At 41.6% G+C, this 21633-nt stretch overlaps 1 protein-coding gene across 2 annotated transcripts in view; it reads left to right on the forward strand.

The window, feature by feature from the left end:
* The first annotated feature begins 1951 nt into the window (after window positions 1-1951).
* USP32 (ubiquitin specific peptidase 32) overlaps window positions 1952-21633 on the forward strand; it is a 195142-nt gene continuing 175460 nt past the window's right edge. For both annotated transcript variants that reach the window (XM_068530497.1, XM_068530498.1), the window contains exon 1: window positions 1952-2125. In XM_068530497.1, the coding sequence (XP_068386598.1) occupies window positions 2068-2125 (58 nt within the window). In that variant the 5' untranslated portion in view covers window positions 1952-2067. The remainder of the gene's footprint in view (window positions 2126-21633) is intronic.

Raw genomic sequence — 21633 nt, forward strand, 5'->3', positions numbered from 1 at the left:
TCACCCATGTCTGTCCTTTGTACAGCAAGGTCGCCTTTAGGTACTGATTATTTAGGACAGTAATAATGCCAAGGCATGCTGCAATTAAACTCTTGAGGGTCCTTTCTCCACAGCTGAGCCCTTTCTTAAGATTCACTTCCCATTAATTACTATAATCTAACTGCAGGCTGAAGATGACTGATTTGTTTTGTCTGGAGACTTATGTCTATGCCGAACTAATCACGCGGAAATTAAAGGCTTTGAAGTACATTCCCAACCCCCTTATTCATGGCTTTTTAGTAGTGAAACTAATCTGAGGCCTTAAAATTAACTACCTCACAGTGAACTGGAAAGGGCAGCACTGTGACTAATGCCACACCGCTGATCTAGTCTGCCAGGAAAGATGAGTAGAGAGTTAATTACCTTCTCTCTCTAGCAGGACATATTATAATATGTTGGCTTTAGGAACTAAAAATCCTTTTGCTGCCCCTCAATTACCTAAGTAGCACCTCGAGTCTAATCTAATCCAAATGCTTATTTTTCAAATAAATGGTTGTGTTTCCTTATCCAGAAGTTTGATGCTGTGGCTTTCAGGGTGAAGACTAACGAAAGCAAACTGAATTTAAAAAAGCAAGGAACTGAATGTATTCCATTGTACGCATATACTGTATTTATTTATTCATCTGTCGATGGACACTTGAACTGCTTCTACCTTTTGGTTACTGTGAATCATATTCTATCAACACAGATGTATAAATATCTGTTCCTGTCCCTGTTTTTAATTCTTTTGGGTATAATTTCACAAGTGGAATTGCTGGGTCATATGGTAAACCTGGGAAATTCTGATACTGTGCTGCAACATGGACAAACCTTAAGGACATTATGCTAAGTGAAATAAGCCAGTCACAAAAAGGGAAGTACTGTATAATTCTGCTCTTCAGATATTTAAAAATGGTTAGCATGGCCAATTCTCTTATACCTTACCACAATTTAAAAAAATAATAATTAAAAAAAAGCGTAAGAAACGCTGTTATCAGTCTTGTAACTCCCACATTTCTGGCAGGGAGCAACTCTTGCAGATCAGCAAGCTAAGCCTTTGCATTAACAGCTTCCAAAGACTGTGTACACGAAGCAGGCTCAGAGCAGGAGGTGCGCCCAGGGCCGGCAGGACATGCGCCCAGGGCCGGCTGGCTGAGCGTATGTGAAAGGAAATCTAGCGTCAACTGGGATGGGGGATGGGGTAACGCGAAAAGGAAGATCTTCTCAACTCTGTCAGAACATTCGCTTTCCTTAAGGATCGCCCCACTAGGATAAAGAATTCTCTGGTGACATGAAATTCCTGAGAGTCTCCTTTCCTTTCATAGCTCCCTCCCAATCAAAAATGTCCTTAACGTTAGGAATGCACCTTCTGCCCGCTCCTTTCTCTCACGAACCGCACCGCTAGGACCCCCGCACCCTAAGATTCCATTTCTCTTTCAAGATGCGTCTGGGCCCAGGCCAGACGAACAGTCAAGGGCTCCGACCCCGCCCAGCGAGCGCCAGAACATGTGGGCGGGAGGACGGCCTCGAGCGCCCCGGAAGTCGCTGCCCCCCAGGCGGGCGGAGGCTCCTGGGCCTCGCGGCTTCGGATTGGCCGGAAGGTGGCGATGATGCGTTACGCGCGAGGTCTGGCTCCGCCCCTACGCCCCTGCGCGCGGCGAGCGTGGGGCGGGGCGGAGTGGGTGGCCCCAGGCGGCCATTACCCGGAACAATCCCTGGCCTCGGGTCAGGTGACCCTCGGCGGAGCAGGCGGGAGGCGGGGGAGGGAAGAGGGCGTGAGGAGGGAAGGGAAGGGAGGGGAGGAGAGAGGAGAAGGGCGGAGTAAGAGGGAGGGGAAGGGGGCGGGGTGGGAGCGGGTCACGTGATTCGGCATGGAGGCGGTGGCGGCGGCCGGGAGGAGCCGCCGGGGCAGAAGCCGCACTTGTTAGTGTGGGGGGAGGAGGAGGCCGGGGGACGCCAACACCGTCTGCCAGGGACGCCGAGGAGAAGGCGGGAGGGGGGTGGGGGCGAGATCGGGCTCCGACCCCCGGCCGAGGGGATGAGGGGAGCATGGGCGCCAAGGAGTCACGGATCGGATTCCTCAGCTACGAGGAGGCGCTGAGGAGAGGTGAGGGGGGGAGGGGTCTGGGCGAGCTGCCGGGGAGGCCGGCGACGGGCTGCCCTGAGGGTGGGTGACCGGGGAAGGGGAGGGGAGCTTGAGGGCGTGGGGCCTGAGGCGGAAGGGAAAGGAGGCCACGATGGGGATACCGTGGGGGAGAAGGGTCGGGTGGGAGCAGTGTTTGGGGATTGGGATCGTGTGGACGGGGGCGAAGCTTTCCCAGAGAGAGGGGTGTCAGGCGCTAGCAGGGCACTGCCCTTGCTCTGTGGTGGCGTTGTTATCCTGGATGTGTCCAGGGAAGTCCCTCCTCCCTCTTTTTCTTGGGTGGCACCAGCCCTTCCAGCCCCCCTCATCCTTTACTGCCATTTTCTCCTATCACTCCTTCATAAACCCTCCAGCAACATCCTAACCTCCTACCTAACAACCCCGGCTGGAAAGGGAGACGGGAGGCGGCTGCAAAGCCCTCCTTTTGGGAAGTAGAAGCCCCTTCAAGCCCCTTCCAATTGTAGTGTCTCTGCCTTTTCCAAGGGCTTTTGGCAGTCTCTTGGGGGCTGTCACCATCCCCTGCCTGCCACCCCCTCACCCTTTGAGCAGCTGACTTTGATAAGAACGACCTGAAATTGAGTTGTGTTTGAGGTGAGATGAGACTGGACAGCTGGTGTTGCCAGAAGACCTTGTCTTCGGTTTCATCGCCTCAGACGTTGGTCAAAGCCTTTCATTGCACTTGATCCCCAGTTCTCATCCCCTCCTTCCCCATAAAATGGCATTCGGAAATCCAGCATTCTGATATTGTGTTATAGCTCCCTTTAGAGACCGGCCTTGCTGTCAGTCCTAGCCTGCTGCTTATTGGCTCTGATGCACTGTATGTTGTCAACCACCTCCAACCCCCTATCACTTACTCTGATACCGCTGTCCATGATCACTAAGGCACACGCTAACTCGAAGTGTCTATTGCACGGTTTATGGCCGGAATGTGACTTAATTTTTCATGACTGGGATTTGAATGTGTGTGTGTGTGTGCGTGCGTGCGCGCGCGCTTGTGTTTATTTCTTTTCGACGTTTAATGGATTTTCTTGGTAAGAAGTGAAAACCATTAAGCAGCTTAGGTGCTAGGCATTATTGGTAACAGGTTTCTGAGTCAAGAAACCAGCCGTGCTCCAGGTGATGGTTTTAGTAGCTAAAGATATAAAATAAAAAATCTAGATTACAAGACAGGCATTCAAAATGAGAATTTAATAGTGAACTCTTGTTCATGTGTAGGAAGGAAAGGGGTAAGTTCCGTGGGCCATCACCTGAAAATAGATACAGAATTTTGATATATTCTTGTGGACTGACCAGAATAACAAAAATATGCTTTTTAGGTCTTTTTTTTTTTTTCCCCCCCTGTGGAACAGTATACTGATTGTTCTTAGGGACAATCTCACTTGAACTTTTTTCCTTTCTTCAATATGAGAAATATTCCAAATTCTTGATGTGTTTCCAGCTCTAGAAGGCTAGTCATTTCTGGGATGCTGTTGAGCCTGACAGGTCTGGCCTCAATTAGGCAATGGCTTACATGGCATGAAAGAGGACATCAGTCAAACTGATTTCAGCTTCAAGGTTTAGAAGTGTTTAGTTTCTTAAGTTTGAGGGTGTTTTAGCTGACATTAAGGAATTCTGAAATTAAACTTTTATCCAACTCTAGCCTGCCTACTTTCATATAAAACTAAGATTCTACCTTTGTAAATATAAAGGAAATTAATAGTTGGTGTATTTTAAAGTGATTTGACCGAAGGTATTTGTTCAATTTGTTAGGAAGTGTCTGCTTGTTGAATTTTAAAGCATATATTTGAAGAGGTAGCAAAATATTTGTTAAAACCTTATTTAACTTGTTTGAATGAATTTATGTTTTATCATTTTTGCAGCAGAGGAAAATTAAGGCAAGAAAGAGAAGCAAGTTGATAACATAGCATTTCTAAATGTACCCAGCAGCTTTTTCTTTTATAAAGTGGGTAGTTTTTTTGAATATGATACTGTTTACGCTAGTAAATGTCAGATTTTGATATAGAATTTTTTTTAGTAAGGTTATAGAAGGAATTTATAAAGCTTTTGATAGAGCTAGAAAATAGTTTGAGAACTTTTTTAGGGCATGTGAATAATGTAAATAGGTACTGAAACTTCCATCCTTAGTCTTAGCTGCTTGCTTATATTGTATAAGGTGAATGGGAAGGGGGAAAGGATTGGACAAATACACATTGTGTGTTATATGAATCATTGTACAAGTAAAAAGCAAGCTTGATAAACTACTGAAATACCTACTTGCTTGGCTTTACTTAAAAGTACTGAGCACTAAATAATGCCTAACCACAATTAGATAGTATTAAAAAAATATCAAGTACATATTGCCACCTACAAATATGGAGTTACAAGCAGTTTATCTTGCAAAATGGGGCCTTGGAAATGGAGTGTTATGTGACAGATAACTCCTACTGAAAGGGCAGGCTAGTGACTTCTCATTTACATTTCAGAAGCTCTAGAAATTAGAAAGATTGGTTTTGCATACTATTTTAGCTACACTATATCAGTTTAATAAAAATTAATTTCCTTAAAATATACCTTAACTTTTTTTTTTTTCTTTAAGGGAGATGTATTAGTGGTAGCTTTTATTTTTGGCTTGTATCTATCTTTCTTAAATAGAACACAAGCTTTCCCTTGAAGGCTTGACTCTGGTTCAATTGCATGTATTTTCTAAAGTACAGTATTACTGTACTTTATGGATAGTGAGAATTTTAGCATCTAAGTTCTTTATCTCTTTACTTCATTTCCTTATTGCATCTTAAGTTTGTGGCTGTGTATTCCTAAAAATGTATCCTAAGTGCTTGGAACATAGCAGTAAAAAAAACGTTGAATGAAAGGAATTGCAGTTTAGAGCATTTCAGAACTCTCAAGAAACCTTAAAATATCTTCTCCAGTTCTTTAATTCTTTCTTCCTGCTCCTCTCTTCTTTCCTTGCGTCATTCTGGAAACAGAATTATAAGGCTTTTTTTTTTTTTTTTTTTAAATTAAGAACTGGCTGAATTAAAATTGTCCGTAGCTTTTAAATTGTAGTAATAAAATACAGTAGGTAAATTTCTTCTAATCCCTTTCTTTAAGTAGAATTTGGCACTTATATTAGACTAAGCAGCTGGCTGATGTCAAAAAGTTATGTTGTGGATTCACGTTTCAAGTGTCTCTTTGCTCATACATTCAGCAGATTTTTACTGAGCGCTGTCTATGACTTAGACACTGAAGAAACAGAGATGACTAAGACCCCTCTCCTATAGCCCGGGTCGATGATCTCCACCGAAGTGTACAGTATATATTGTAAGGTGTGTGTAGGACTGTCCATGGCAAGTGGGAATAAAATATTAGAACTTCTATGTTAAGATTCTTTTTTTGTGTTTTTTTGATAATGGGCATAATACTTTCAAAATGTAGTATATATGTATTTAATTTATAAATGATTAACATGCAGTATATTAAGTGCTCCAGTGCTATAGAAGGGAGTGCTGTAGGAATGCGGAGTGTGTGTGGGAGTATTTGGTGATCTGGAAGTGCCCTATCACCGTACTCATTTCATAGTATGTGCTCAATTAATTGTTTACTAAAGAATTTAATTTCCTAGTCACTTAAAGGTTGTTGTGTTTGCTAGTGGAATAATTAGGCATGTAATAGTTGAGGATTTCAGAACTTTTCATTTTGCTTATCCACCAACCCTAACATGCTCTCAAACATTGACTCCCCAACCAAGATTTTATTCTCCATGTTTTGTAGTATTAATATTACCATTTCATTAGTATTATACTACCTATGATGTGATGTTAGCTGGTTTAGTATAAAATATCATTGTATAAATGGAAATTGAATTTCACAGTTGGTACCTTCTGGGATGCACTATTCTCTTTTATTAAAGCACTAATTTGCCTTCATCTAAATTTGCTAAATTTACCAGTGAACGCTCTAGCATTAGTGTGGAATGGTAGGTTTGGGTCAAGCCTTTTGCAAGTATGCCTCACCAGCTGTTATTATATGTAAAGGAGAAAAATGGGGCAATTTTAAGTTGTCTGCTTATATGTAGTCACCTAAGTAGTTACAAAGGTTCTATTCTTCATAATCTCCAGTTTGACACTCCATATGAAGTGTCAGTGACAAAGAGGAGATAAATACACCAATGAACCCTGGATATGGGGGGAATGAGCAGAATGAGGTGACATCACTTGATGGTTAATGGCCTCCCCATTTACCCAGCTGGACAGCTGTTGTTTGTTTTTTGTTGTTCATTGTTTGTCTTTGTGCTTGGTTAGTGAGACTTCACAGTGACAGCATTCAGGGTTGCCTTCCAGAAAGATGTGTAGGTCACTTAGACTTGGGAATGTGGTGACCAGCCAATAGCCAGGTGTTTTCTCAGGAGACAGGGAAGAATTTTGGCACTTGATTTTATGATAGGTCCCAGGAAAAGTTAGGGAAGTGATTATTATTGTTGCTGTGGCTATAGAAAATCTCTTTTTGGAGCACTAGAGATTAATGCTGAGAGTTTAGAAGCTCCAATGTTAAACAGCTGCAGAGGTGAAGAGGTTTTTATTTATAAATTAAAAGTTGGTGGTTTGATAGTAGTACTGAGAAGGCTGGGACTGAGAGTTGTTTTTTTTAATATATCTTTAAACTTTAAAAAAATTATTAAAACATTTTTATTTTATATTGGAGTATAGTTGATTTACAATGTGTTAGTTTCAGGTGTACAGCAAAGTGATTCAGTTATACATATACATATATCTGTTCTTTTTCAGATTCTTTTCCCATTAAGGTTATTACAGAATATTGAGTAGAGTTCCCTGTGCTATACAGTAGGTCCTTGTTGATGACAGTTCTTTCCATACTGTTTCCAGAAAGCATGGCTTCTCTCTTCAGGGCATGTTTATGCTTCTGCTTTTACCTTTTGGGCTTCATGATATTTGTGTTTAAATTGAGCCACCCACTCAGCCTCTTTCCTTTCTTTTAATAATAAAGAGCTCTTGGAGGTCAGAGATGGATAGTTAATTACTGACCCAAAAGCCTGATAAAACTAGCTTTATGGTATTTACTGTTATAGTCAGAGACCTGTCTGTTAGAAGACCCATCTATTCAAAGATGAAGGCTTTCCCTTGTCACCCTTTTTCATTAGGGATTTAATATTAACATAAGGCTCTTTTTACTTTAGAGGAATCCCAAGTTCATCACTATCTTGTGAACAAGGTTCAGGAAAATTGATGGTTGTTGGAGTCCTTGATACTGGACTGCATTAAGAGCAAATCTATGCTAAAATGAGGTTTTACAGAGGAAGTTCTCCTCTTTCATTTCTGTAAAGTTAGAATGTCTTAGCATCTTACCCCTTGCAGAAAAAACTTTCAAGGTTTGCTGTGGTGTCTTGCCTTTTCCTAATGACTTGTAAAAGAGTCTAGAGAGGTTGCGTTGTGAAAAGGCCCTTCTATCAAGGTAGGCCTCTCCTAGTCTTTCCCGTGACAGTAAATGGCACCACTATTCCAACACAGTGGGTAAAGCCACAACTCTATAGACATCCTTAGTTCCTCTCTTTCACCATCTGACCTGACCTCTTATCCCCAGTTTGAGTCTGTTGCCTAGTCATGTAGTTTGGTATCCAGTCCAGTCTGTTGACTTCTCATCTTCACTGCCACTACTCTAGTCCCAGCTGCCAGCATCTCTTGCTAAGATACCATGCAGTGGTTTCCCAGTTTCACACAGCAGCCAGTGTAATCTTAAAATTCAAATCAGATCCTGTCATTCCTTTCTTCTCAGGCTGTTTTCCTCTCAGTCTGGAAAGGCTCTTTACAAATTTTCACATGTCTGGCTCATTCTTCATACCTGAAGTCCTGACTCTGGTTGCCTCAGCTTGACCTTTTCTTATCATCTTATATGAAGTGGTCTTCTGTCAGTATTGCACTATTCTGTATAGTTCATAATTTGTGATTATCATGTTTATCGTCAGTCATGATGATGAATCCCCACTGCCAAGATAGGTTCAGTGCCTGGTGTATTTTGTGCTCAGCAAATATTGCATGACTGGGTGAATATACAATTGATGGAGAGAAGATTTGGAGAACTGCATAATGTTTGTGAGGTTGGGGGGTAAAGAGTGGAGTATTGACAGGGATTGAGTATTCTGAGCAATCCATCTCAGAATTTCTTTTCCTTTCATCAGCTTTGAAAATCTTTGAAAAAAATTGCTAAAGGTTTTGAATCATAGTTAAAAACATGGGAGCCTTAAAAGTAATATGTAATTTTGTCTGTTTAGTTCAGATATTTAAGTTCATACCTAATAATGTAAAGTCCTGAGTAGTCATTGAGAGACTAGTATGGCAGTAAGTATTATGTTTATGAACACTTAAGAATGTCTTTTAGTAATATATAATATTTAATAATTTTGCTCATGAAGTGGTTTTTTTTGAAGGGATTTATTTTTATTTTTTTATTTTAAAAAAAATTTTAAAATTTATTTATTTTATTTATTTTTGGCTGCATTGGGTCTTCGTTGCTGCACGTGGGCTTTCTCTAGGTGCAGCGAGTGGGGGCTACTCTTCGTTGCCGTGCGTGGGCTTCTCATTGTCGTGGCTTCTCTTGTTGAGCACGGGCTCTAGACACTCAGGCTTCAGTAGTTATGGCACGCGGGCTCAGTAGTTGTGGCTCGTGGGCTCTAGGTTGCGGGCTCAGCAGTTGTGGTGCAGGGGCTTAGTTGCTCAGGGACTTAGTTGCTCCACGGCATGTGGGATCTTCCCGGCCCAGGGCTCGAACCCATGTCTCCTGCATTGGCAGATGGATTCTTAAACACTGCACACCATTTATTGTGTTCCTACTATTAAAGATGAGGACTTGGCTCTTTTTCTATACTGCTGCCAGTCCTCAAAGGACACACGTGCTCCTATCCTCCCATTTCCTTATCTTAGTATATGCATATTTTAATTTTGGTTAGGGATCATTGTTTGCTATTTACATAATTAGGCCTTTGTAAATGCTGTTCACCGCTAAGCTATTTAACATACTAGGATTACTTTTCCTTTTCTGTACACTTGATTTCCTCTTAAATATTTCCTTTAATAATTGCTTTTTATATTATTTGCTTAGGTTTCTATTTACTATAATTCAACCGCCAAAGTTACCACCAAATGTTAAATCTACTCCATATGTTTTGTTTTTTTAAAAAATAATTTATTTATTTTTGGCTGTGTTGGGTCTTCGTTGCTGCACGTGGGCTTTCTCTAGTGCCGTGCGCGGCCTTCTCACTGCAGTGGCTTCTCTTGTTGTGGAGCACAGGCTCTAGGAGCGTGGGCTTCAGTAGTTGTGGCGCATGGGCTTAGTTGCTCTGCGGCATGTGGGATCTTCCCAGACCAGGGATCGAAACTGTGTCGCCTGCATTGGCAGGTGGATTCTCAACCACTGTGCCACCAGGGAAGTCCCTATTCCATATGTTAATATACATCAGGTGTTCACTCAGTTCACCATATTAGAAAAAACTTTTCCTGGAACTTTCTGGCCTGCTCCAATCTGTACCTTTTGCCTTTGTGCTTAAAGCATAGCTGCCATCCTGGGATCTTCCTCACCATTATTCTGGGGATTTCCTTTGTTGTCCTGTGTTGGATCCTGTTGTCTGTATTCTTCGTTTCCTCTTTCTTGATTTACTCTTCCATTTTGGTGGGACACCACTGCACAGCTTGCGGGATCGAACCCGCCCGCCGGGCAGTGGACAGGGATTGAACCTGTGCCCCCTGCAGTGGAAGCACAGAGTCTTAACCACTGGACCACCAGGGAAGTCCCCAGTCTGGTGCTTTTTTAAAAATAATTCTTATATCTCTACTTTTTTGTCTTTTTTTTTTTTTTTTTTTGGCTGTGTTGGGTCTTCATTTCTGTGCGAGGGCTTTCTCTAGTTGCGGTGAGCGGGGGCCACTCTTCACAGCGGTGCGCAGGCCTCTCACTATCGTGGCCTCTCTTGTTGCGGAGCACAGGCTCCAGACGCGCAGGCTCAGTAATTGTGGCTCACGGGCCTAGTTGCTCCGTGGCATGTGGGATCTTCCCAGACCAGGGCTCGAACCCGTGTCCCCTGCATTGGCAGGCAGCTTCTCAACCACTGCGCCACCAGGGAAGCCCTATCTCTACTTTTTAATTTCCGGGAGGCCTTCTATGTTTTTACCAACTAATTATTTTGAAGTTCCTTTTTAATAATCCTTATACTTAATCTTCAGTCATGTGGACCTTAATTTAAGGCTCAGGGCAGATTCACTGCAGTGTTCACTTAGAGACTGGGGTAGGAGGAAGACATTGTCCCAGAGTACAGTTTTCATGATCATATGCCACTAGGGTATAAAACTCCATGAGTGTGGGGACGTGTCTTACTCACTGCTGTATCCCTAGCACTTGCACAGTGCCTGTCATACATTAGCTAATCAATACATATTTGTTGAATGAGTGAATTGCATATCAAAGCAATCTTTTCTAAAAACCAGATTGAATTTTTAGAGGAAAATTGGTTCGGATATGTGTGTGTGCCCAGAGGCTTAAAACTCATGTTTTCTTATCTATAGTATATATGTATTCAAATGCATCTTTTGCTTTTAAAAAATGGTTAGTTGGATTAGGCATGTTATTATGTCATTTTTGGCTCTGCTTTAAAGTTGGTTTTGGAATCTATTGGTGAGTAGCTGTGGTAGGAAGCTGTGGTGAGTTTGGAACAGTTGTTTGATTAATAAATTTGGTTTAGAGATTCTTTAGTTTATGTAAGCATCTATAAATGAAATCTTTCACTGTATAGAATTTTATACATCAGAAGTTATTCATTTTGTCAGAGATGCTGACTTGAGAATACTTCTTTACAGCTGATTATGGAGGGACAAATTGCTTATTCTTTGTAGGCTTAGAGGTGTAGTAAGGAGCAATTACCTAATGGTGGAAACATTTTATATTGTCACATCGCTGGTACCATAGAGATTCAAATTGAAGTTGACAGATGACTGCCAAGCAAATATATTTATTTAAAAAAATTTTTATTTATGGCTGTGTTGGGTCTTCGTTGCTGTGCGTGGGCCCTCTCTAGTTGTGGCGAGTGGGGGCTAGTGCGCGGGCTTCTCATTCCGCTGGCCTATCCCTTTGCGGAGCACGGGCTCTAGGTGCATGGACCTCAGTAGTTGTGGCTCGTGGGCTCCAGAGCACAGGCTCAGTAGTTGTGGTGCACGGGCTTAGTTGCTCTGCGGAATGTGGGATCTTCCAGGACCAGTGCTCGAACCTGCGTCCCCTGCATTGGCAGGCAGATTTCTAACCACTGCGCCACCAGGGAAGTCCCAAGCAAATGTATTTAAATAATAAAGGAAAATAAGACATCAACTGAATGAACACTTGGCAATGAATAACATCTCATAGAAAAATGTTCCATTTTGAGTGGAGCATGTTTCTTATATTATTTCAGTAGAGTCCAAAACTAAATGCAACTTCGGGCCCAAGCCAGAAACCTAGTCATCAGTTGAGACTCTTTCTTTCCTCTGTTCACATTTAATCAGTCACAGTGTCCTTTTGGTGCTACCTTCTTATTATCTTCTGTTTCTTCTCCACCTTTAAAGTCATTGCCTTAGAAAAGGGCTTCATCTGTCCCCTGGGCTATTAGTCTCGTACCCCTCCAATCCATTATACATCTGGAATAGTCTTTCTGAGATGGACATCTGGTCATTTTACTCAAGTGCCTTTCAGTGGAAGGTACGCATGGTTTGAAGTCAGTCTTTTTAGCATGGCAAGCCCTGGTAGTTTCTGTGATTTGGTCCTTGTCTGAATACTCTGTGCCTTTGAAAATGCTGCTTCCTAGATCTGGGAATGCCCCCCTTCATTACTTACATACAACAGAATCTCACTGTACAGCTTGATGAAATTTTAGGTATGTACCCAAGTAACCACCATGCAAAACCAAGATAAAGAACATTCCCACTGCCCCAGTAGGTTCCCTCCTGCCCTCTCCCAGTTGATACTGCCCTTCAGAGGTAACCATTGTTTTGACTTCTATCACTATAGATTAGTTTTGCTTATTTTTGAGTCTCATATGAATAGAATCATGCAATATTTACTTTTTTGTGCACAGTGAACTCATTAAAAAAAAATTGAGTGTGAACTCATTTTTAAGACCAAATTTTAAGCCTTTTCTCTATGAAGTAAATTCTTGAGAAGATTATTAGTGTCTTGAATTAGCGTCAATGTATTATTTTTATTTCTAGAAGCTGACATAGAGGCTGGCATGAAGTACATGCTCATCAATGAATTTACATGCATCTTTCTCCCTGAGCTATCTGCCTTACTAGATCCTCATCCATCAAAACTAAACCCAGGCATCAAGTCCTTTTAGAAACCTTCCCTGATATTGCTCCTACTTTCTCTCCTGCTGTAATATACTTTTATTGTAGTAGTTATCCCGCTGCATTATAGCTGCTGGTTTAATTGGCTGTCTCCTCTACTTTATGTTGAGTTCTGAAATCCTTCAGAATGAGAACTTTGGGGTCTAGAAGGTGCCTGGTAGGGCTTATTAAAATGTTGACTGAATGAATGGGACAACTTAGTGCCTTTTGAATAAAGGAGAAAGCTCACAGAATAAAGCTAATAGTAATAATCTGGTAAATTGTATTTTTACAGGATAAATTATGGTTGTTTCATGATATTTATGCAAATATTTAAATGTTCCAGGAATATAAACATTTAAAATTGGGTTAAAAACTGGCTCTAAACTAAAATTACATGAATCTACAGAGCACTCAGTAGAAAATACGAGGAAAACAGAAACATGACCTTATATGCAAGGACTAGTAGATTTCTTTTAAAAATATTTATTTATTTATTTGTTTGTTTAATTTATTCGGTTGCACCAGGTCTTAGTTGTGGCAGGCGGCTCCTTAGTTGTGGCTTGTGGGCTCCTTGGTTGAGGTTCACTGGTTCCTTAGTGGGGGCTCGTGGGCACCTTAGTTGTGGCTTGCCAGCTCCTTAGTTGTGGTGTGTGAACTCTTTTTTTTTTTTTTTTTAATTTTTAACTTTTTAAAAAATCTTTATTGGAGTATAATTGCTTTACAATGGTGTGTTACTTTCTGCTTTATAACAAAGTGGATCAGCTATACATATATATATATCCCCGTATCTCCTCCCTTTTGCGTCTCCCTCTCACCCTCCCTATCCCACCCCTCTAGGTGGTCACAAACCACCGAGCTGATCTCCCTGTGCTATGTGGCTGCTTCCCACTAGCTACCTATTTTACTTTTGGTAGTGTATATACGTCCATGCCACTCTCTCACTTCGTCCCAGCTTACCCTTCCCCCTCCCTGTGTCCTCAAGTCCATTCTCTACGTCTGTCTCTTTATTCCTGTCCTGACCCTAGGTTCATGAGAACTTTTTTTTTTTTTTTTAAACATCTTTATTGGAGTATAATTGCTTTACAATGGTGTGTTAGTTTCTGCTTTACAACAAAGTGAATCAATTATACATGTACATATGTTCCCATATCTCTTCCCTCTTGCGTCTCCCTCCCTCCCACCCTCCCTATCCCACCCCTCTAGGTGGTCACAAACCACTGAGCTGATCTCCCTGTGCTATGCGGCTGCTTCCCACTTGCTATCTATTTTACGTTTGGTAGTGTATATATGTCCATGCCACTCTCTCACTTTGTCACAGCTTACCCTTCCCCCTCCCCGTATCCTCAAGTCCATTCTCTAGTAGGTCTGTGTCTTTATTCCCGTCTTACCCCTAGGTTCTTCATGACCTTTTTTTTTTTTTTTTTCTTAGATTCCATATATATGTGTTAGCATATGGTATTTGTTTTTCTCTTTCTGACTTACTTCACTCTGTGTGACAGACTCTAGGTCCATCCACCTCATTACAAATAACTCAATTTCGTTTCTTCTTATGGTTGAGTAATATTCCATTGTGTATATGTGCCACATCTTCTTTATCCATTCATCTGTCAGTGGACATTTAGGTTGCTTCCATGTCCTGGCTGTTGTAAATAGAACTGCAATGAACATTGTGGTCCATATCTCTTTTTGAATTATGGTTTTCTCAGGGTATATGCCCAGTAGTGGGATTGCTGGTTCATATGGTAGTTCTATTTTTAGTTTTTTAAGGAACCTCCATACTGTTCTCCATAGTGGCTGTATCAATCTACATTCCCACCAATAGTGCAAGAGGGTTCCCTTTTCTCCACACCCTCTCCAGCGTTTATTGTTTGTAGATTTTTTGATGATGGCCATTCTGACCGGTGGGAGATGATATATCATTGTAGTTTTGATTTGCATTTCTCTAATGATTAATGATGTTGAGCATTCTTTCATGTGTTTGTTGGCAATCTGTATATCTTCTTTGGAGTAATGTCTGTTTAGGTCTTCTGCCCATTTTTGGATTGGGTTGTTTGCTTTTTTGATGTTGAGCTGTTTGCTTTTTTGATGTTGAGTTGCTTGTATGTTTTGGAGATTAATCCGTTGTCAGTTGCTTCATTTGCAAATATTTTCTCCCATTCTGAGGGTTGTCTTTCGTCTTGTTTACGGTTTCCTTGTTTATTTTTGTTTTTATTTCCATTTCTCTAAGAGGTGGGTCAAAAAGGATCTTGCTGTGATTTATGTCATAGAGTGTTCTGCCTATGTTTTCCTCTAAGAGCTTTATAGTGTCTGGCCTAACATTTAGGTCTTTAATCCATTTTGAGTTTATTTTTGTGTATGGTGTTAGGGAGTGTTCTAATTTCATACTTTTACATGTAGCTGTCCAGTTTTCCCAGCACTGCTTATTGAAGAGGCTCTCTTTTCTCCATTGTATATTCTTGCTTCCTTTATAAAAAATAAGGTGACCATATGTGCGTGGGTTCATCTCTGGGCTTTCTATCCTGTTCCATTGATCTATATGTCTGATTTTGTTCCAGTACCATACTGTCTTGATTACTGTAGCTTTGTAGTATAGTCTGAAGTCTGGGAGCCTGATTCCTCCAGCTCCGTTTTTCTTCCTCAAGATTGCTTTGGCTATTCGGGGTCTTTTGTGTTTCCATACAGATTGTGAAATTTTTTGTTGTAGTTCTGTAATAAATGCCATTGGTAGTTTGATAGGGATTGCATTGAATCTGTAGATTGCTTTGGGTGGTATAGTCATTCTCACAGTGTTGATTCTTCCAGTCCAAGAACATGGTATATCTCTCCATCTGTTTGTATTATCTTTAATTTCTTTCATCAGTGTCTTATAGTTTTCCGCATACAGGTCTTTTGTCTCCTTAGGGAGGTTTATTCCTAGGTATTTTATTCTTTTTGTTGCAATCGTAAATGGGAGGGTTTCCTTAATTTCCCTTTCAGATTTTACATCATTAGTGTATAGCAATGCAAGAGATTTCTGTGCATTAATTTTGTATCCTGCTACTTTACCAAATTCGTTGATTAGCTCTAGTAGTTTTCTGGTGGCATCTTTAGGATTCTCTATGTATAGTATCATGTCATCTGCAAACAGTGACAGCTTTACTTCTTCTTTTCCGATTTGGATTCCTTTTATTTCTTTTTCTTCTCTGATTGCTGTGGCTATAACTTCCAACTGTGTTGAATAATAGTGGTGAGAGTGGACAACCTTGTCTTATTCCTGATCTTAGTGGAAATGCTTTCAGTTTTTCACCATTGAGGATGATGTTGGCTGTGAGTTTGTCATATATGGCCTTTATTATGTTGAGGTAAGTTCCCTCTATGCCTACTTTCTGGAGGAATTTTATCATAAATGGGTGTTGAATTTTGTCAAAAGCTTTTTCTGCATCTATTGAGATGATTGTATGGTTTTTCTCCTTCAGTGTGTTAATATGGTTTATCACATTGATTGATTTGTGTATACTGAAGAATCCTTGCATTCCTGGGATAAACCCCACTTGATCATGGTGTATGATCCTTTTAATGTGCTGTTGGATTCTGTTTGGTAGTATTTTGTTGAGGATTTTTGCATCTAAGTTCATCAGTTATATTGGCCTGTAGTTTTCTTTCTTTGTGACATATTTGTCTGGTTTTGGTATCAGGGTGATGGTGGCCTCGTAGAATGAGTTTGGGAGTGTTCCTCCCTCTGCTATATTTGGAAGAGTTTGAGAAGGATAGGTGTTAGCTCTTCTCTACATATTTGATAGAAATCACCTGTGAAGCCATCTGGTCCTGGACTTTTGTTTGTTGGAAGATTTTAAATCACAGTTTCTATTTCATTACTTGTGATTGGTCTGTTCATATTTTCTGTTTCTTCCTGGTTCAGTCTCGGAAGGTTGTGCTTTTCTAAGAATTTGTCCAGTGTCTTCCAGGTTGTCCATTTTATTGGCATGTAGTTGCTTGTAGTAGTCTCTCATGATCCTTTGTATTTCTGCATTGTCAGTTGTTACTTCTCCTTTTTCATTTCTAATTCTATTGATTTGAGTCTTCTCCCTTTTTTTCTTGATGAGTCTGGCTAATGGTTTATCAAATTTTGTTTATCTTCTCAAAGAACCAGCTTTTAGTTTTATTGATCTTTGCTATTGTTTCCTTCATTTCTTTTTCATTTATTTCTGATCTGATCTTTATGATTTCTTTCCTTCTGCTAACTTTGGGGGGTTTTTGTTCTTCTTTCTCTAATTGCTTTAGATGTAAAGTTAGGTGTTTTATTTGAGATGTTTCTTGTTTCTTGAGGTAGGATTGTATTGCTATAAACTTCCCTCTTAGAACTGCTTTTGCTGCATCCCATAGGTTTTGGGTCATCGTGTTTCATTGTCATTTGTCTCTAGGTATATTTTGATTTCCTCTTTGATTTCTTCAGTGATGTCTTGGTTATTTAGTAATGTATTGTTTAGCCTCCATGTGTTTGTATTTTTTACAGATTTTTTCCTGTAATTTATATCTAGTCTTATACCGTTGTGGTTGGAAAAGATACTTGATACAATTTTAATTTTCTTAAATTTACCAAGGCTTGATTTGTGACCCCAGGTATGATCTGTCCTGGAGAATGTTCCATGAGCACTTCAGAAGAAAGTGTGTTCTGTTTTTTTTGGATGGAATGTCCTATAAATATCAATTAAGTCCATCTTGTTTAATGTATCATTTAAAGCTTGTGTTTGCTTATTTATTTTCATTTTGGATGATCTGTCCATTGGTGAAAGTGGGGTGTTAAAGTCCCCTATTGTGATTGTGTTACTGTCGATTTCCCCTTTTATGGCTGTTAGCACTTGCCTTATGTATTGATGTGCTCCTATGTTGGGTGCATAAATATTTACAATTGTTGCATCTTCTTGGATTGATCCCTTGATCATTATGTAGCGTCCTTCTTTGTCTCTTTTAATAGTCTTTATTTTAAAGTCTATTTTGTCTGATATGAGAAGTGCTGCTCCAGCTTTCTTTTGATTTCCATTTGCATGGAATATCTCTTTCCATCCCCTCACTTTCAGTCTGTATGTGTCCCTAGGTTGAAGTGGGTCTCTTGTAGACAGCATATATATGGGTCTTGTTTGTTTATTTATTTATTTAATTTTTGGCTGTGTTGGGTCTTCGTTTCTGTGCGAGGGCTTTCTCCAGTTGGCGGCGAGCGGGGGCCTCTCACTATCGCGGCCTCTCTTGTTGCGGGGCACAAGCTCCAGACGCGCAGGCTCAGTAGTTGTGGCGCACAGGGCTTAGTTGCTCCGCGGCATGTGGGATCTTCCCAGACCAGTGCACGAACCTGTGTCCCCTGCATCGGCAGGCAGATTCTCAACCACTGCGCCACCAGGGAAGCCCTGGGTCTTGTTTTTGTATCCACTCAGCCAGTCTGTGTGTTTTGGTTGGAGCATTTAATCCATTTATATTTAAGGTAATTATCAATACGTATGTTCCTGTTACCATTTTCTTAATTGTTTTGGGTTTGTTATTGCAGATCTTTTCCATCTCTTGTGTTTCCTCCCTAGAGAAATTCCTTTAGCATTTGTTGTAAAGCTGCTTTGGTGGTGCTGAATTCTCTTAGCTTTTGCTTGTCTGTAAAGGTTTTAATTTCTCCAACGAATTTGAATGAGATCTTTGCTGGGTAGAGTAATCTTGGTTGTAGGTTTTTCCCTTTCATCACTTTAAATATGTCCTGCCACTCCCTTCTGGCTTGCAGAGTTTCTGCTGAAAGATCAGCTGTTAACCTTATGGGGATTCCCTTGTATGTTATTTGTTGTTTTTCCCTTGCTGCTTTTAATATGTTTTCTTTGTATTTAATTTTTGATAGTTTGATTAATATTTGTCTTGGCGTGTTTCTCCTTGGATTTATCCTGTATGGGACTTTCTGTGCTTCCTGGACTTGATTGACTATTTCCTTTCCCATATTAGGGAAGTTTTCAATTATAATCTCTTCAAATATTTTCTCAATCCCTTTCTTTTTCTCTTCTTCTTCTGTGACCCATATAATTCGAATGTTGGTGTGTTTAATGTTGTCCCAGAGGTCTCTGAGACTGTCCTCAATTCTTTTCATTCTTTTTTCTTTATTCTGTTCTGCTGTAGTTATATCCAGTATTTTATCTTCCAGGTCACTTATCCGTTCTTTTGCCTCAGTTATTCTGCTATTGATTCCTTCTAGAGATTTTTAATTTCATTTATTGTGTTGTTGATCATTGTTTGTTTTCTCTTTAGTTCTTCTGGGTCCTTGTTAAACATTTCTTGTGTTTTCTCCTTTCTATTTCCAAGATTTTGGATCATCTTTACTATCCTTATTCTGAATTCTTTTTCAGGTAGACTGCCTATTTCCTCATCATTTGTTTGATCTGGTGGGTTTTTACCTTGCTCCTTCATCTGCTCTGTGTTTCTCTGTCTTCTCATTTTGCTTCACTCACTGTGTTTGGGGTCTCCTTTTTGCAGGCTGCAGGTTCGTAGTTCCCATTGTTTTTGGTGTCTGACCCCAGTGGCTAAGGCTGGTTCAGTGGGTTGTGGAGGTTTCCTGGTGGAGAGGACTAGTGCCTGTGTTCTGGTGGATGAGGCTGGATCTTGTCTTTCTGGTGGGCAGGACTGTGTCCAGTAGTGTGTTTTGGGGTGTCTGTGACCTTATTATGATTTTAGGCAGCCTCTCTGCTAATGGGTGGGGTCGTGTTCCTGTCTTGCTAGTTGTTTGGCATAGGGTGTCCAGCACTGTAGCTTGCTGGTTGTTGAGTGGAGCTGGGTCTTAGCATTGAGATGGAGATCTCTAGGAGAGCTTTCGCCATTTGATATTTCGTGGAGCCAGGAGGTCTCTGGTGGACCGATGTCCTGGACTCAGCTCTCCCACCTCAGAGGCACAGGCCTGACACCCAGGCAGAGCAACAGGAGCCTATCATCCACACGGCTCAGAAGAAAAGGGAGAAAAAAAGAAAGAAAGAAAAAATAAATAAAATAAAGTTATTAAAATAAAAAATAAAAAATAGGGCTTCCCTGGTGGCGCAGTGGTTGAGAATCTGCCTGCCAATGCAGGGAACACGGGTTCGAGCCCTGGTCTGGGAAGACCCCACATGCCGCAGAGCAACTAGGCCCGTGAGCCACAGTTACTTAGCCTGTGTGTCTGGAGCCTGTGCTCCGCAACAAGAGAGGCCGCGATAATGAGAGGCCCGTGCACCACAATGAAGAGTGGCCCCCACTTGCCGCAACTAGAGAAAGCCCTCACACAGAAACGAAGACCCAACACAGCCATAAATAAATAAATAATTTTAAAAAATTATTAAAAATAAAAAAAATTAAAAAGTAAGAAACAAAAAGAAAAAAAGAAAGAAAGAAAGATAGAAGAGAGCAACCAAACCAAAAAACAAATCCACCAGTGGTAACAAGCGCTAAAACTATACTAAAAAAAAAAAAAACTGAAACGGACAGACAAAACCCTAGAACAAATGGTAAAAGCAAAGCTATACAGACAGAATCACACAAAGAAGCATACACATACATACTCACAAAAGAGAAAAAGGGAAAATATATATGTATCTGTATATAAAAAAAAAAAGGAGGAAGAGAGCAACCAAATCAATAAAGAAATCTACCAATGATAATAAACTCTAAATTCTAAACTAAGATAAACCTAAAGCCAGGAACAAATTAGATGCAGAAAGCAAACCCCAAGTCTACAGTTGCTCCCAAAGTCCACCGCCTCAATTTTGGATTGATTCGTTGTCTATTTAGGTATTCCACAGATGCAGGGTACATCAAGTTGATTGTGGAGATTTAATCCACTGCTCTTGAGGCTGCTGGGAGAGATTTCCCTTTCTTTTCTTTGTTCACACAGCTCCTGGGGTTCAGCTTTGGATTTGGCCCTGCCTCTGCGTGTAGGTTGCCTGAGGGCAACTGTTCTTTGCTGAGACAGGACGGGGTTAAAGGAGCAGCTGATTCGGGGGCTCTGGCTCACTCAGGCTGGGGGGAGGGAGGGGTACAGAATGCGGGGCGAGCCTGTGGTGGCAGAGGCAGACATGACGTTGCAACAGCCTGAGGCGTGCTGTGTGTTCTCCCAGGGAAGTTGTCCCTGGATCACAGGACCCTGGCAGTGGCGGGCTGCACAGGCTCCCGGGAGGGGAGGTGTGGATAGTGACCTGTGCTTGCACACTGGCTTCTTGGTGGCTGCAGGAGCAGCCTTAGCATTTCATGCCCGTCTCTGGGGTCCACGCTGATAGCTGCGGTTTGCGCCCATCTCTGGAACTCATTTAGGTGTTGCTCTGAATTCCCTCTCTTCACGCTCCCCAAAACAATGATCTCTTGCCCCTTAGGCAGGTCAAGACTTTTTCCTGGACTCCCACTGGCTAGCTGTGGCGCACTAGCCCCCTTCAGGCTGTGTTCACGCAGCCAACCCCAGTCCTCTCCCTGGGATCTGACCTCCGAAGGCGAAGTCTCAGCTCCCAGCTCCCACCCGCCCTGAGGGTGAGCAGACAAGCCTCTCAGGCTGGTGAGTGCTAGTCGGCACCGATCCTTTGTGCGGGAATCTCTCCGCTTTGACCTCTGCACCCCTGTTGCTGCACTCTCCTTCGTGGCTCCGAAGCTTGCCCCTCCCCTCCTGCCATGCCCCCCCCCCCCCGCCCCGTCTCCACCAGTGAAGGGGCTTCCTAGTGTGTGGAAACTTTTCCTCCTTCACAGCTACCTCCCAGAGGTGCAGGTCCCGTCTCTATTCTTTTGTCTCTGGTTTTTCTTTTTTCTTTTGCCCTACCCAGGTACGTGGGGAGTTTCTTGCCTTTTGGGAAGTCTGAGGTATTCTGCCAGCGTTCAGTAGGTGTTCTGTAGGAGTTGTTCCACATGTAGATGTATTTCTGATGTATTTTTGGGGGGGAAGGTGATCTCCAGGTCTTACTCCTCCGCCATCTTGAAGGTCTTGGCATGCGAACTCTTAGTTGCGGCATGCCTGTGGGATCTAGTTCCCTGACCAGGGATTGAATCCCGACCCCCTGCATTGGGAGCTCGGAGTCTTTTTGTTTGTTTGTTTGTTTTTTTAATTTATTTTTTGGCTTCGTTGCTCTTCACGGGCTTTCTCTAGTTGCGGCGAGTGGGGGCTACCCTTTGTTGCGGTGCGTGGGCTTC

The sequence above is a fragment of the Eschrichtius robustus genome, chromosome 20 (assembly GCF_028021215.1).
Source record: "Eschrichtius robustus isolate mEscRob2 chromosome 20, mEscRob2.pri, whole genome shotgun sequence".
Taxonomy (NCBI): Eukaryota; Metazoa; Chordata; class Mammalia; order Artiodactyla; family Eschrichtiidae; genus Eschrichtius; species Eschrichtius robustus.